This window comes from Crocuta crocuta, unplaced genomic scaffold (genome assembly GCF_008692635.1).
Source record: "Crocuta crocuta isolate KB4526 unplaced genomic scaffold, BGI_CrCroc_1.0 scaffold149, whole genome shotgun sequence".
NCBI lineage: Eukaryota > Metazoa > Chordata > Mammalia > Carnivora > Hyaenidae > Crocuta > Crocuta crocuta.
In genome coordinates this window covers 3,717,377-3,729,589 of record NW_027551561.1, presented here as the reverse complement: position 1 = coordinate 3,729,589, position 12,213 = coordinate 3,717,377, and the positions used below count along the sequence as shown (strand labels likewise).

Sequence of the window (12,213 nt, the reverse complement as noted above, 5' to 3'; positions counted from 1 at the left end):
TCTATAATTCTTTTAGGTGCTATTGAAAAAGGAATTGCTTTCCTAATTTTCTTCTTGGATTGTTCATTGATGTTGTATAGAAACACGACTAATTTTTGTGTGGGTATTGTATCTTGCAACCTTCCTAAATTCATTTATTAGCTCTAGTTGCTTTTTTGTGAATTATTCAAGATATTCTATATACAGGGTCATCTCATCTGTAAATATAGGGTTTTTTCTTTCTGGTTTGGATACCTTTTAATTTCTTTTTCTTTTCTAATATCTCTCTAATACCTCTGGCTAGAACTTCCAGGACAATGTTGAATAGCAGCTGTGAAAGTGGGTAGCCTTGTCTTTTTCCTAATCCTAAGGGGTAAGTTTTCAGTCTTTCACCACTGAGTGTGATGTTAACTGTGGGTTTTTAAATAAATATCATTTATCATTTTGAGGAATTTCCCATCTGTTCCTAGTTTTCTGAGAGGTTTATTTTATTTTATTTTTGTAATTATGAAATGGTGTTGGATTCTGTCAAATACCTTTTCTACATCAATTGAGATGATTATGTGTTTTCTTTTTCCTTCATTCTATTAATGTGATGAATTACACTGATTTTCGTATGTGGATCACAAATGCAATCCTGGGATAAACCCCATTTGGTCATGGTGAATAATTCTCTTACTTGGATTTGATTTGCTAATATCTTGTTGAGGATTTTTGCATCTGTATTCAAAAGGAATATTGGTCTGCAATTTGCTTTTCTTGTGATGTCGATATCTGCCTTTGGTATCAGAATAATGCTGGCCTCACAGAATGAATTAGAAACTGTTCTGTCCCCTTTAATTCTTTGGGAAGATCTTGGTAGGGATTGATTTTAATTCTTTAAATGTTTGATTGCACTGGTGAAGCCATCCAGTCCAGAACTTTTCTTTGTTGGTAGAATTTTGATTACTAATTCAATCTCTTTATTTGCTATAGGTATGTTGAGATTTTCTATTTCTTTTACAGTCAACTTAGATAATTTTTCTGTTTCAAGGAATTTGTCCATTTATTCTAGGTTATTCTTTTTATCTCCGTGAGACTGGTGATAATGTTCTCATTTTCATTTCTTTTTTTATTTTCTTTTTTAATCCTTTATTTAATTTTGAGAGAGAGACAGAGACAGAGTGAACGAGGGAGGAACAGAGAGAGGGAGACACAGAATCTGAATCCAGGCACTGAGCATGGAGCCCAATGTGGGACTTGAACTCATGAACCGCGATCATAATCTGAGCCGAAGTTGGACACTTAACTGACTGAACCATCCAGGCACCCCTCTCACTTTCATTTCTTAATTTATTAATTAATTGATTAATAATTAATTAATAATTATTAATCAATTAATTAATAGAGAGCACGCACGAGTTGGGGAGACGGGGAGAGGAACAGAGGAACAGAGGGAGGAGAGAGAGAATCTTAAGCAGACTTTATGCTCAGCACAGAGTCTGAACGGGGCTTGGTCCCACAATTCTGGGATGATGACCTGAGCCCAAATCAAGAGTTGGACACTCAACTGACTGAGCCACCCAGGTGCCCCTTTCATTTCTTATTTCAGTTGTGTCTCTTTTTTCTTTGCCAGTCTAGCTAAAAGTTTTTCAATTATGTCAATCTTTCCAAAGAATGAACTTTTGATTTTATTGATTTTCTCTGCTGTTTCTTTATTCTCTATTTTGTTCGTCTCCACTCTAATCTTTATTATTTTCTTCCTTCTGCTTTCTTCCTTCTGCTTCAGTTCTGAGTTTATTTTGCTCTTCCTTTTTTAGTCCTTAAGATATAAAGTTAGGTTATTGATTTGATTTCTTCTTTTTTTAATGTAATCACAGCTTTAAATTATCTTTGAGCACCATGTACACTGCATCCTATAACTTTTTGTTTTGTTGTGTTTTCACTTTCATTCATCTCTAAGAATTCTCTATATCCCTTGTGATTTCTTCTTTGGCTCATTGGTGTGCTTAAGGGTGTATGTTTTAATTACCACAGATTTGTGAGTTTTCCAGTTTTCTTTTGTTATTGATTTCTAATTTCATCCTGCTTTGGTCAAAGAAGATACTTTATGTGATATCTATGTTTTTAAGTTTATTGAGATTTACTTTATAGCCTAACATACAGTCTATCTGAAGGATATCCCATATGCATTTAGGATTTAGGAGAATGTGAATTCTGCTTTGTTGGGTAGAGTGTTCTCTATATGTCTGTTAGGGATAACTAGTTAATTTTTGTATATGATGTGAGGTAGAGGTACAACTTAATTTTTTCCCATGTGAATATCCAGTTGTTATAGCATCATTTGCTGAAGAGAAATTTTTCTCCATTGAATGACCTTGGCACCTCTGTTAAATATTTGTTGGTCATGCACATATGGATTTAGTTCTGGACTTTTAATTATATTACATTTACTTACATCTATTCTTATGCCAATACCAAAATTTTTATAGTTTTCTTCATATTGGTCGTAATACATTTTTGATAGGTTTATCTCTAGTTATTTTCTTTTTTTCTTTTTTTAATGTTTTATTTATTTATGAGAGAGAGAGAGAGAGACAGCATGAGCAAGGGTGGGTCAGAGAGAGAGGGAGACACAGAATCTGAAACAGGCTCCAGGCTCTGAGCTGGCAGTCAGCACAGAGCCCAACGCGGGGCTTGAACCCACAAACCATGAGATCATGACCTGAGCCGAAGTCAGATGCTTAACCGACTGAGCCACCCAGGCGCCCCAATCTCTAGATATTTTCAAGTTTTGTTGCTATTATAAGAAGAAATTTTGAAAAATTTTATTTTTAATCCATTATTGCTAGTACCCAGGATATCTTATCCCTGTCATCTATCTACCTATCCATCCATCATCTAACAAATTATAAAGAATTTATTAAAAATGTTGATTTAAGCATCTGCAATGGTGACTTCAACCTCAACTTCTGGCTCAATTCTGAGGGAAGTAATCTGCTTAACAATCTCAAAAGGACTGTGCAAATCAATGAGTTGCTTGTGGATCCTCATCTAAAAATGATCCCAAATGTTAGAACCTTCACCACAAGGAGTTTTTCTTCTAGTGATTCTCAAAGTTTTGATAGGCATCTGAACTGGTCCTTTCACTTTGCAATTCTTTACTTTTGCTCCTCTGATCTTTCTCCAAAGATTTTACATTCTGGTTGGTTAGAGTATTCTAATTTGGTAAGTTGCCACCTCTGGTTCCATGGGTGTCTTCCCAGCCTCTTTAAAAGTCATGGCTGCCACACTGACTTGTTCCTCTGAGAGAGTCAACAGCAGTGAGTCAGGAACAGGAGCCAGAGCTTTGCTATAGCGCCAACTGCATCTTCCTCAAAAGACTTTTGTATTTTAATCATGTATCTTGCATTGATTATTTGGTGCTTTTAAAAAATTGTGGTAAAACGCACATAATATAAAATTTACCATTTAAACTATGTTGGGGTGTACAGTTCAGTGTCATTAAGTAAATTCACAATATTGTGCAATCATCACCACTGTCTAGTTGAGTAGTTTTTCATCATTCCAAACAGAAACTCCATTTGGTAAGCCTTTTAAAGTTCAAGATTTTTTTATTTCTTCGGGACTATGAGATTTCCTTGCATTATCTCTTTGAATATTTCCTTATCCCTATACTCTTGATTCACTCCATTTAACACTTTTAATAGATGAGTATTAAAAGTTCTAGATCTATCTTCCATTCTCTTATTTCCTTTGCCCTTTTTATCTGCTTTGGCTTGGTATTCCAGTTTGCTGTTTAGTTATTTAGTATTTTCTGATCTTCAAGTCAATGTATTGATGGTTTTGTTGGCAACAGTAATTCTTTTTCATTTCCACGTGATTTCTCTCTTTCTTTTTTGGTTTGTTTAGTTTCTTTTTTAAAGATCATGACCTGAGTAGTCAGATGCTTAACCGTCTGAGCCACCCAGCTGCCCCAAGTTTCTTTCTTAAATAAACTTTTATTGTTTATTTTAATTTTATTTTTATTTTTTAAATATAATTTATTGTCGAGTTGGCTTACATACAACACCCAGTGCTAATACTATTGTTTATTTTTAAGTAGTGAAGTCTGTCAGCAATTCATTTTCTCTCTGTGTAGAGGCATTATCCTGACTCTCTAGCCCAAACCCCCTTGTCCCAATGCAGGGGTGAACACCTCTGATGCCTCTGATGGTGAGCTCAAATGGGGATGAAGGTACACAAATGCTCAGTGATTTCCTAAACTTGGGGTGCCTCAAAGTTGCTCCCAAATTTCACAGTGATCTTCTCTTGTGTTTCTTTAGTCCTATAGTTTTCTCAATCTGATTCCACGTTCCATACATGTTTCAGAAAACTTCAAAATTTCTGACTACTGAAGACCTCCTTCATGATTGCCATGATTGCCAGTTTTCTCATGTTTATATTACACACACACACACACACACACACACACACACACACAACTTTTTAGTCATTTCTAGATATTTTGGTAGGTAGGGAATGTAAGTACCTGTTCTTACTCTACTATCTTGGTCTCCATACTGCATTTTAAAGAATTTTTTTTAATGTTTATTTATTTTTGAGAGAGAGAGATGGAAGGAGGGAGCTGCAGAGAGAGAGAGGGAGACAGAGAATTCAAAGCAGGCTCTCTGCTATCAGTGTAGAGCCTGATGCAGAGCTCAAACTCATGAACCATGAGATGTGACCTGAGCTGAAGTTGGATGCTTAGCCAACCAGGCCACCCAGATGCCCCACTCCATATTGTACTTTTTAAATGAAAATCTGAAAGAGGCTGGAAATATGAGCCTTTCTTCAAGAGAGAGTAGACCCTTTCATTGTCTACTCAGCAGACATTTGTTTACTCACCTTTTTGCCTGACAACGAAACCTCAGTTCTGTAGCAGATGGAAATCATTTGATATCAGAGAGCTTGCTCTTTTTTTTAAAGTTTATTTATTTATTTTGAAAGAGAGAGAGAGACAGAGAGAGAGAGAGAGAGACAGACAGAGAGAATCCCAAGCAGGCTGTCCACAGTGCAGAGCTTGAATTCACATACACAGTGAGATCATGACCTGAGCTGAAACCAAGAGTCAGACTCTTAACTGACTGAGCCACCCAGGCACCCCCAGAGAACTTGATCTAACCCCTAATATGAAGGAATAGATTATGATTACTCAAACCTATTCATAGTAATTCCTTTTCCCTTTACCAGGTATTGGTCTAGGGGTAGACATGCAACTTAATAAGTCCAATGAAATATAAAGGAAAATCTTAGAGTAGCAAGTCTAGGGTATTCTCTTCTTATATATTCAAACAGAACCATAAGAGAAAAAAGTCCCCTTTGTTCTCAAATCTCTTATCCTTTAAAAGGATGCTGGGAGATACAATAGCTGTCTTGTGAGCCTCAGGTAGAAGCACAAAAATTAATAAAGAACAATAGAAACAGGCTGTGTACTTAATGAAAAACAGTGAGCCGCTGAATGACATCTGATTAAGTCAATAATTAATGTCCTTATGGTTAAAGTCACATTACCTGATTTTCTGTTACTTTCAGTTGTGTTTGAATATGCCATATAAATAGATGCAAAAAAGCTTTTTTCAAATAATATTCTAAACTAACATAGATTAAAATCTACTTCTAGTATGTCTTACATTTCCCTTCTTTTCCTCCTCAGAAATAAACTTGGAAGGGCAAAAAAAAGCTTCACCTGATTTAATAATGGACACTGACACTAATGTCTCAAAGAATTTTGTGGTTAGAAAACCTGCAAAAGTGATTTTCAATTTAGATCCAGCTGTACTGAATTCAAAGCCAGAACAGCCATGGAAGAAAAACTTTTATGAAAGAGTGGAGGCAAGAGCCCAGGCAATGCAGCAGAAAATAATAAATAAGGATAATTTGAAGAAAGAACTAGAAAAAAAAGCTGAAAAAAAACTCCGTAGGGATGATTTGGCCAAAGAGTGGTTTAATACTGAAAAAATGACAGGTAACACTCGTGCATATTTGCTTGATAAACTTCTACCCACCTTAGTGCCTGGAGTGGAAAAAATGTTAATGCAAGTAGAAAAGAAGAAGCTTTGGGCAGAAGCTGATATTACAACCACGTTTGATCCAATTAATCATTTGGGGGAATATTTAATGAGAAATAATCCTTCTTATATCAAAGACTCAGGAATGTCTGGTTATCAGAGGGTGATGAGGGATGTCACAGAAGACCTGAAGATACACGTTCCCAACACTGTCGGCAACAGGTACAATTTTTTTTTTTTTTGAGAGAGAGACAGAGCAAGCTTGAGCAAAGAGAGGCAGAGAGAGAGAAGGGGACAGAGGATCCAAAGCCGGCTCTGCGCTGACATCTGAAAGCCCAATGTGGGGTTCAAACTCACAAACTACGAGATCATGATCTGAGCCAATGTTGGTCACTTACCCAACTGAGCCACCCAAGCACCCTGTAATTTGTTACATTTTCAGTTGAGGATCTAGGTCCTTTTGTTGAAAGGAAGTAGAATAATAATATAATCATACAAATAGGACTTAAATATTCAAAAAGTATTTATTGAGCTGCTAGAATTTATGAGGCACTATGAAAATTAATGAAGCATATGAAATAAATTCCTTGCATTTGTGGATTTAGTTATCTTACTATGATCCATAGTATATATTTATTTGTTTATCATCTGTCTGCCTGCACTGGAAAGTAAGCTATGTGAGAGCAGGGACTTCTTAATAAATTTTTTTTCAGTTAGGCAGCATATTTACAGTTCAAAGTCAAAATGTGTTAAGAGTTATACAGTGAAAAGTTTATCACCCATTCTTATTCTCCTTCTACCCAATACTCCACCTCTGCCATAAATAACCAGTGTTCTTCATTTTTAGTGGATTTTTTCCTTTTTCTTTATACATACAGAAGCAAATGCAAACTTGGATTCTAAATTTTCTTCTTTTTATATAAGAGCATCTGACTGAGTTACAAGTATTTTCTTCTGTTTTTCATTTATCTTTTGTCATGCAGAAGATTTTATTTCTATGTGGTTGAATTTATTTACCTCCATTTTATGGCTTAGAGTCATTGTTACATTTCAAGATATTAAAAGAATCCTCCCATGTTATCTTCTGGAGTTTTAATATTTTAATTTCCATTTTAGGTATTGATCCATATGGAATTTATCCTAATATAAGATGTAAGATATGAATCTAACTTTTTCCTTTTCCAAATGGTTACGTAGTGATACCAACAACTATTGTCAAATAATATATTTTACCCCACTGTTCTGAGATGAAGCTTTATTTACTAAAACCCTGTATATTTTGGAGTGTATTTCTGGATCTTTCTATCCTATTCCTCTGACTATCCCCTTGTTCATGCACCATAGCACACTGCTCAAATCACTGAGACTTTTAAGTATACAGACAGCCCCCAACTTACGCTTAGGATCTTTTGACTTTACAATGGTGCAAAAGTAGTGTGTATTCAGTAGAAACCATACTTGTAGCTAGCAATATGCAGTATGATGCTTTCTCATGATGTTGGTAAATAGCAGTGAGCCACAACTCCCAAACCCATGTAACCATGATACTTTCATGATATCATGCACTTACATAAAATTACATACATATATAATCATACACTTAACATACATTACACACACATATCATACACTTACATACAGTACATGATATGCATTACTTACATACACTTACAACCATTTTGTACCCATACAACCATTCTGTTACTTTCAGCACAGTATTCAATCAATTGCATGAGATATTCAATACTTTTTTTAAAGTTTATTTATTTTGGGAGAGAGAGACAGCATGAGCAGGGGAGGAGCAGAAAGAGGGAGGGAGAGAGAAAGAATCCTAAGCAGGCTCTGCACTGATGGTGCAGGGCTTGAACTCACGAACCACAAGATCATGACCTGAACTGAAACCAAGAGTTGGACACCCAACTGACTGAGTCACTCAGGTGCCCCAAGATATTCAACACTTTATATAATGGGTTTTATGGGGCACCTGGGTGGCTCAGTCGGTTAAGCGTCCCACTTTGGCTCAGGTCATGATGTCGCGGTTTGTGGGTTTGAGCCCCGCATCAGGTTTTGTGGTGACAGCTAAGAGCCTGGAGCCTGTTTCAGGTTCTGTGTCTCCCTCTCTCTCTGCCCCTCCCCCACTCATGCTCTGTCTCTGTCTCAAAAATAAATAAGCTATTAAAAATTTCTAAAAAAATAAAATAAGTTTTGTGTTAGATGATTTTGTCCAACTGTAGACTAATGTAAGTGTTCTGAGCACATTTAAAGTGGGCTTAGGCTAAGCTGTGATGGTGGGTAGGTTAGGTGTATTAAATGCATTTTTAGCTTAGGATATTTTCAATTTATGATGGCAGCCAAAACCCTATAAGTCAAAGAAGATCTGAATTTTAATAAATCTGACTGTGTTGGTCCTTATTATTTACTAGTCTTTTATTCTAGTGTTTTTACTTTTTAATGTGAACTTTAGGATTGATTCACCTACTTAAAAAAAAAAAAAAAGAACAACAAAACAAACCTTATGGGAATGTTTATTGAAATGTTTAAATTAACTTAGGGAAAATCAACATCTTTAATAATGACGTATGTTTCTGAGAACACCTATCTTTTCATTTGCTCATCTTATTTTGTATTCATCATTGTTGTCTTAAAGTTTTGTTCTTTTTTTCATTTAAGCTTACATCTCTTGTTAAATTTATTACTAGTTATTTAATTATTTTTTATTCCCATTGTAAATGGGAATTTCTTGTTTTATTACAGTGTCTATCTATATGTAGTTTCTATCTATACCTATTAATTTTGTATATTTTTGCATTCTCCTACCTTACTGGGTATAACTGTTTATAGAAAAATTTTAGTTGATTATTTGGGTTTTCTAGCGAGGCAATCATATTATCTGCAAATAATAGGAGTTTTCCTTCTTTTCCAATTTTTATACTTGCAATATCTTCCTTTTACCTTGTTATATTGGCTGTTACTTCCAATACAATGTTAAATAACAGTGATGATATGGGCATCCTTGTCTTGTTTATGACTTTGGTACAAACCTTCTCTTTTCTCCCCATCAATGGTTTTGGGGAAAGATTTCTTGTTCAGTCCCCTGTGAAGGTTTTCACTCTTTCTCTCCAGCTACTTTTGAGGGGAGTGCTTTTCCTGAATGACTCTGATGTGCTGCACTCCCTCCAATTCTCTTTCTCTATCTGCTCTCTCTCTCTGCAAAAAAACAGCTCCCTACACTCAAAAGCTTTTCTCTCCCACAATTTACCTCTCTGTACCTTGTACCTGCCAAGTTCTATGGCTCAAGTTATGCAGATTGTTGAGTTAATCCCCTGGTCAATATCCTAGGTGTTCAAAATGGTTTGGTGTTGATCTAACTGCATTTCCAGCACAAGTTCAGGATTTCCATATCTCTCTGCCATCTTAACTCCTCCCCCCACCCCCAATTTTATTGACCTATTCAAAGAAACAGCTCCTTGTTTCACCTGTTCTATTGTTTTTAAATTTTAAAAATTCATTTATTTTTTCAAGCAAAATGTCTCATATATTTATTAAGAACCAACCTACTGATGCAGAAGCATAGTAAGAGAGAAAAATCATTTCCCTGATAAAACATGTCTATTGTATAGGTAGCAGTAATGTTGTCCGAGTCCTGGGGATACAAGCACATGGCCTGCATGCAGCATAAATATGTGTGCCATCTCATGTGTGATCCCTTATAGTCCCTAACTTGGTTCTTCTCCAATGCTTCCTCTTGAAGTTGTACATGATTTTATTACTAGTTTTCATTTGATTCCACTGAAGAATGGGTTGGTTCTACTTTTGTTTCTTGGCCAAGAATTGCTTGATCTTGAAAGTCTTGTAAGAAGACATGGCAAGGAACACTCAACTGCACACACCATTATGGCAGAGAAAAGGAAAGCTGTTCTTTTTTTTTTTTTTTTAAAGCTTCTATGTTATTTATTTCTGCTCTAATCCTTATTGTTTCCTTCCTTTTGCTTGGTTTGGGTTTTGATTGTTCTTCTCTTTCTAATTCCTTTATAGAGTGATTTTTAAAGCTCAAGAATGATTGTTAATTTTGTCAAACACTTTCCCAACACCTGTGAAGATGATCATTTGATTTTCACCCTAGACTGGTTAATGATGGATTCTATTATTAGACGTCCTAATTTTGAGCCATTGGAATTCCTAAAATAAGTCACATTTGATTGCTGTGTATTTGGTTACATTGAAATATGCTTCCTATTAGTAAGACAAAACTAATGTTTCATTCTTTCCTTTAAATTACGGATTCAAAGTATTGTATATTATATCTCTAGATATCTATGTGTCTACCTATTTATCTATCAATAGTCACTTGGAGGGGCAAGAAATGAAAGGTTTTTTTCCCTTTTGGGGTAAGAGTTCCTTTTAAGTATCATAATGGACACATTGATTTTAATGTATATTCAATGTATTTTAATCTATTATAGTTACTTTTTCTTTTTTTCTTTTTTTAAATGCTTATTTATTTTTGAGACAGAGACAGAGAGAGACAGACTGCAAGAGGGGGAGGGGCAGAGAGAGAAGGAGAGATAGAAGTTGAAGCTGGCTCCAGGCTCTGAGCTGTCAGCACAGAGACCACCATGTGGACCTTGAACTCACGGACCTGAGCCAAAGTCAGATGCTTAACTGACTGGGCCACTCAGGAGCCCCAAAGGTTACTTTTTCTTTTTGATCCTCAGTTTGACCCAACTTTGGCTCCTGTGTTCATCCAACATTACTCTTTTAGTCTTTGAAAGCTTCATGCATTTTTTTAAAAAGAATTCTTAGTTCCTTTTAATGGGAATCACTCATCTGAGAGCTAGGAATTCTCATAAATATTGTATTATCATTGCTTTAGGCTCTTTTAGGACTAAAAGGTATAATTTTTTAAAATAATGAGTAAATATTGATAATTTCATATCAGATATAATGATGCAGGTTCTTTACCTATCTTTGAGTTTATATTTGTAACTATCTTTTTTCCTTACTAAAAATCTTGGCTCCTAACAACATTGACAAAATTAGTTGTCTTATCCTACAATTTATGTAAGATAGCTCCAAAATAATAATACTAACAATCCTACTAGTAATAGAGCTACTAAATGATGTTAAATTTCTTTTAATGTTTATTATTTATTTTTGAGAGAGAGAGACAGAGTGAGAGTGGGGTAAAGGCAGAGAGAGAGGGAGACACAGAATCTGAAGCAGGCTCCTGCCATGAGATCATGACCTGAGCTGAAGTTGGGCACTTAACCGACTGAGCCACCCAGGTGCCCCTACCAAATGAGGTTTTAGATTTATTTGCAGCTTTTTTGTCCATTGAATATATCCTACTAAGTACATGTATGTGAAAAATGAAGTCATACAAAAGCTAGAAGAAACCAGGGGTTAAATTCCTTTATTACCAGAGAAAAACCTTTTTCACCATGACTCAAAATTGTGAAATTATAAATTTGATGACATAAAAATTAAAAGCTTTTTGCCTGGAAAAAGTCACAAGTGTGTGGAATTGAGTCACAACTACTCGATTTTGCTGTTGTAGTACAAAAGTAGCTCTACACAATGGATAAATGAATAAGCATGGCTGTGTTCCAAGAAAACTTTTTTTATGAATAATAAATGTGAATTTCATAGATTTCCTACCATGCAACAACACATTATTCTTATTTTGATTTTTAAAAGCTTTTTTAAAATGCAACTGCCCATCTTAGCTTTTGAGTGGAACAGTGCGAGGCAGCAGACCAGATTTAGGCCCTACACTTGATTTGCTGACCCCTGGTCTAGATAACATCTAGGTCTCTTCCAGATCTAAAAACAAACAACAATAACAACAACAACAACAAACAAAAACAAATAAGACACTTCTGATTCTCCTCCTGAATGTCTTCTCGCATGAATACTTATACTAAAATTTATATTTATTTATTTATTATTTATTTATTTTAAAAAATTTTTTAAATGTTTAATTTTGAGAGAGAGAGCGAGCACGGGAGGGGCAGAGAGAGAGGGAGACACAGAATCCAAAGCAGGCTCTAAGCTCTGAGCTATCAGCACAGAGCCCAACGTGGGGCTCGAACTCACAGACTGCAGGAACATGACCTGAGCTGAAGTCAGTTGCCTAACTAACTGAGCCACCCAGGTGTCCCTATATATATATATTTTTTTAATAATTTATTTTTAAATTTACATC

General features: G+C 35.4%; 1 protein-coding gene and 2 pseudogenes across 1 annotated transcript in view; 1 reads left to right on the top strand and 2 right to left on the bottom strand.

Annotated features, from left to right (window-relative positions):
* Window positions 1-12,213, top strand: part of EFCAB5 (EF-hand calcium binding domain 5) — a 126,610-nt gene that overhangs the window by 19,240 nt on the left and 95,157 nt on the right. Inside the window, exon 4 of the mRNA XM_077749652.1 lies at window positions 5,654-6,230. Within this exon, the coding sequence (XP_077605778.1) occupies window positions 5,654-6,230 (577 nt within the window). The remainder of the gene's footprint in view (window positions 1-5,653; window positions 6,231-12,213) is intronic.
* LOC144219726 (small ribosomal subunit protein uS10 pseudogene) lies at window positions 2,896-3,240 on the bottom strand (annotated as a pseudogene).
* On the bottom strand, window positions 9,702-9,872 carry LOC144219727 (large ribosomal subunit protein eL39-like; annotated as a pseudogene).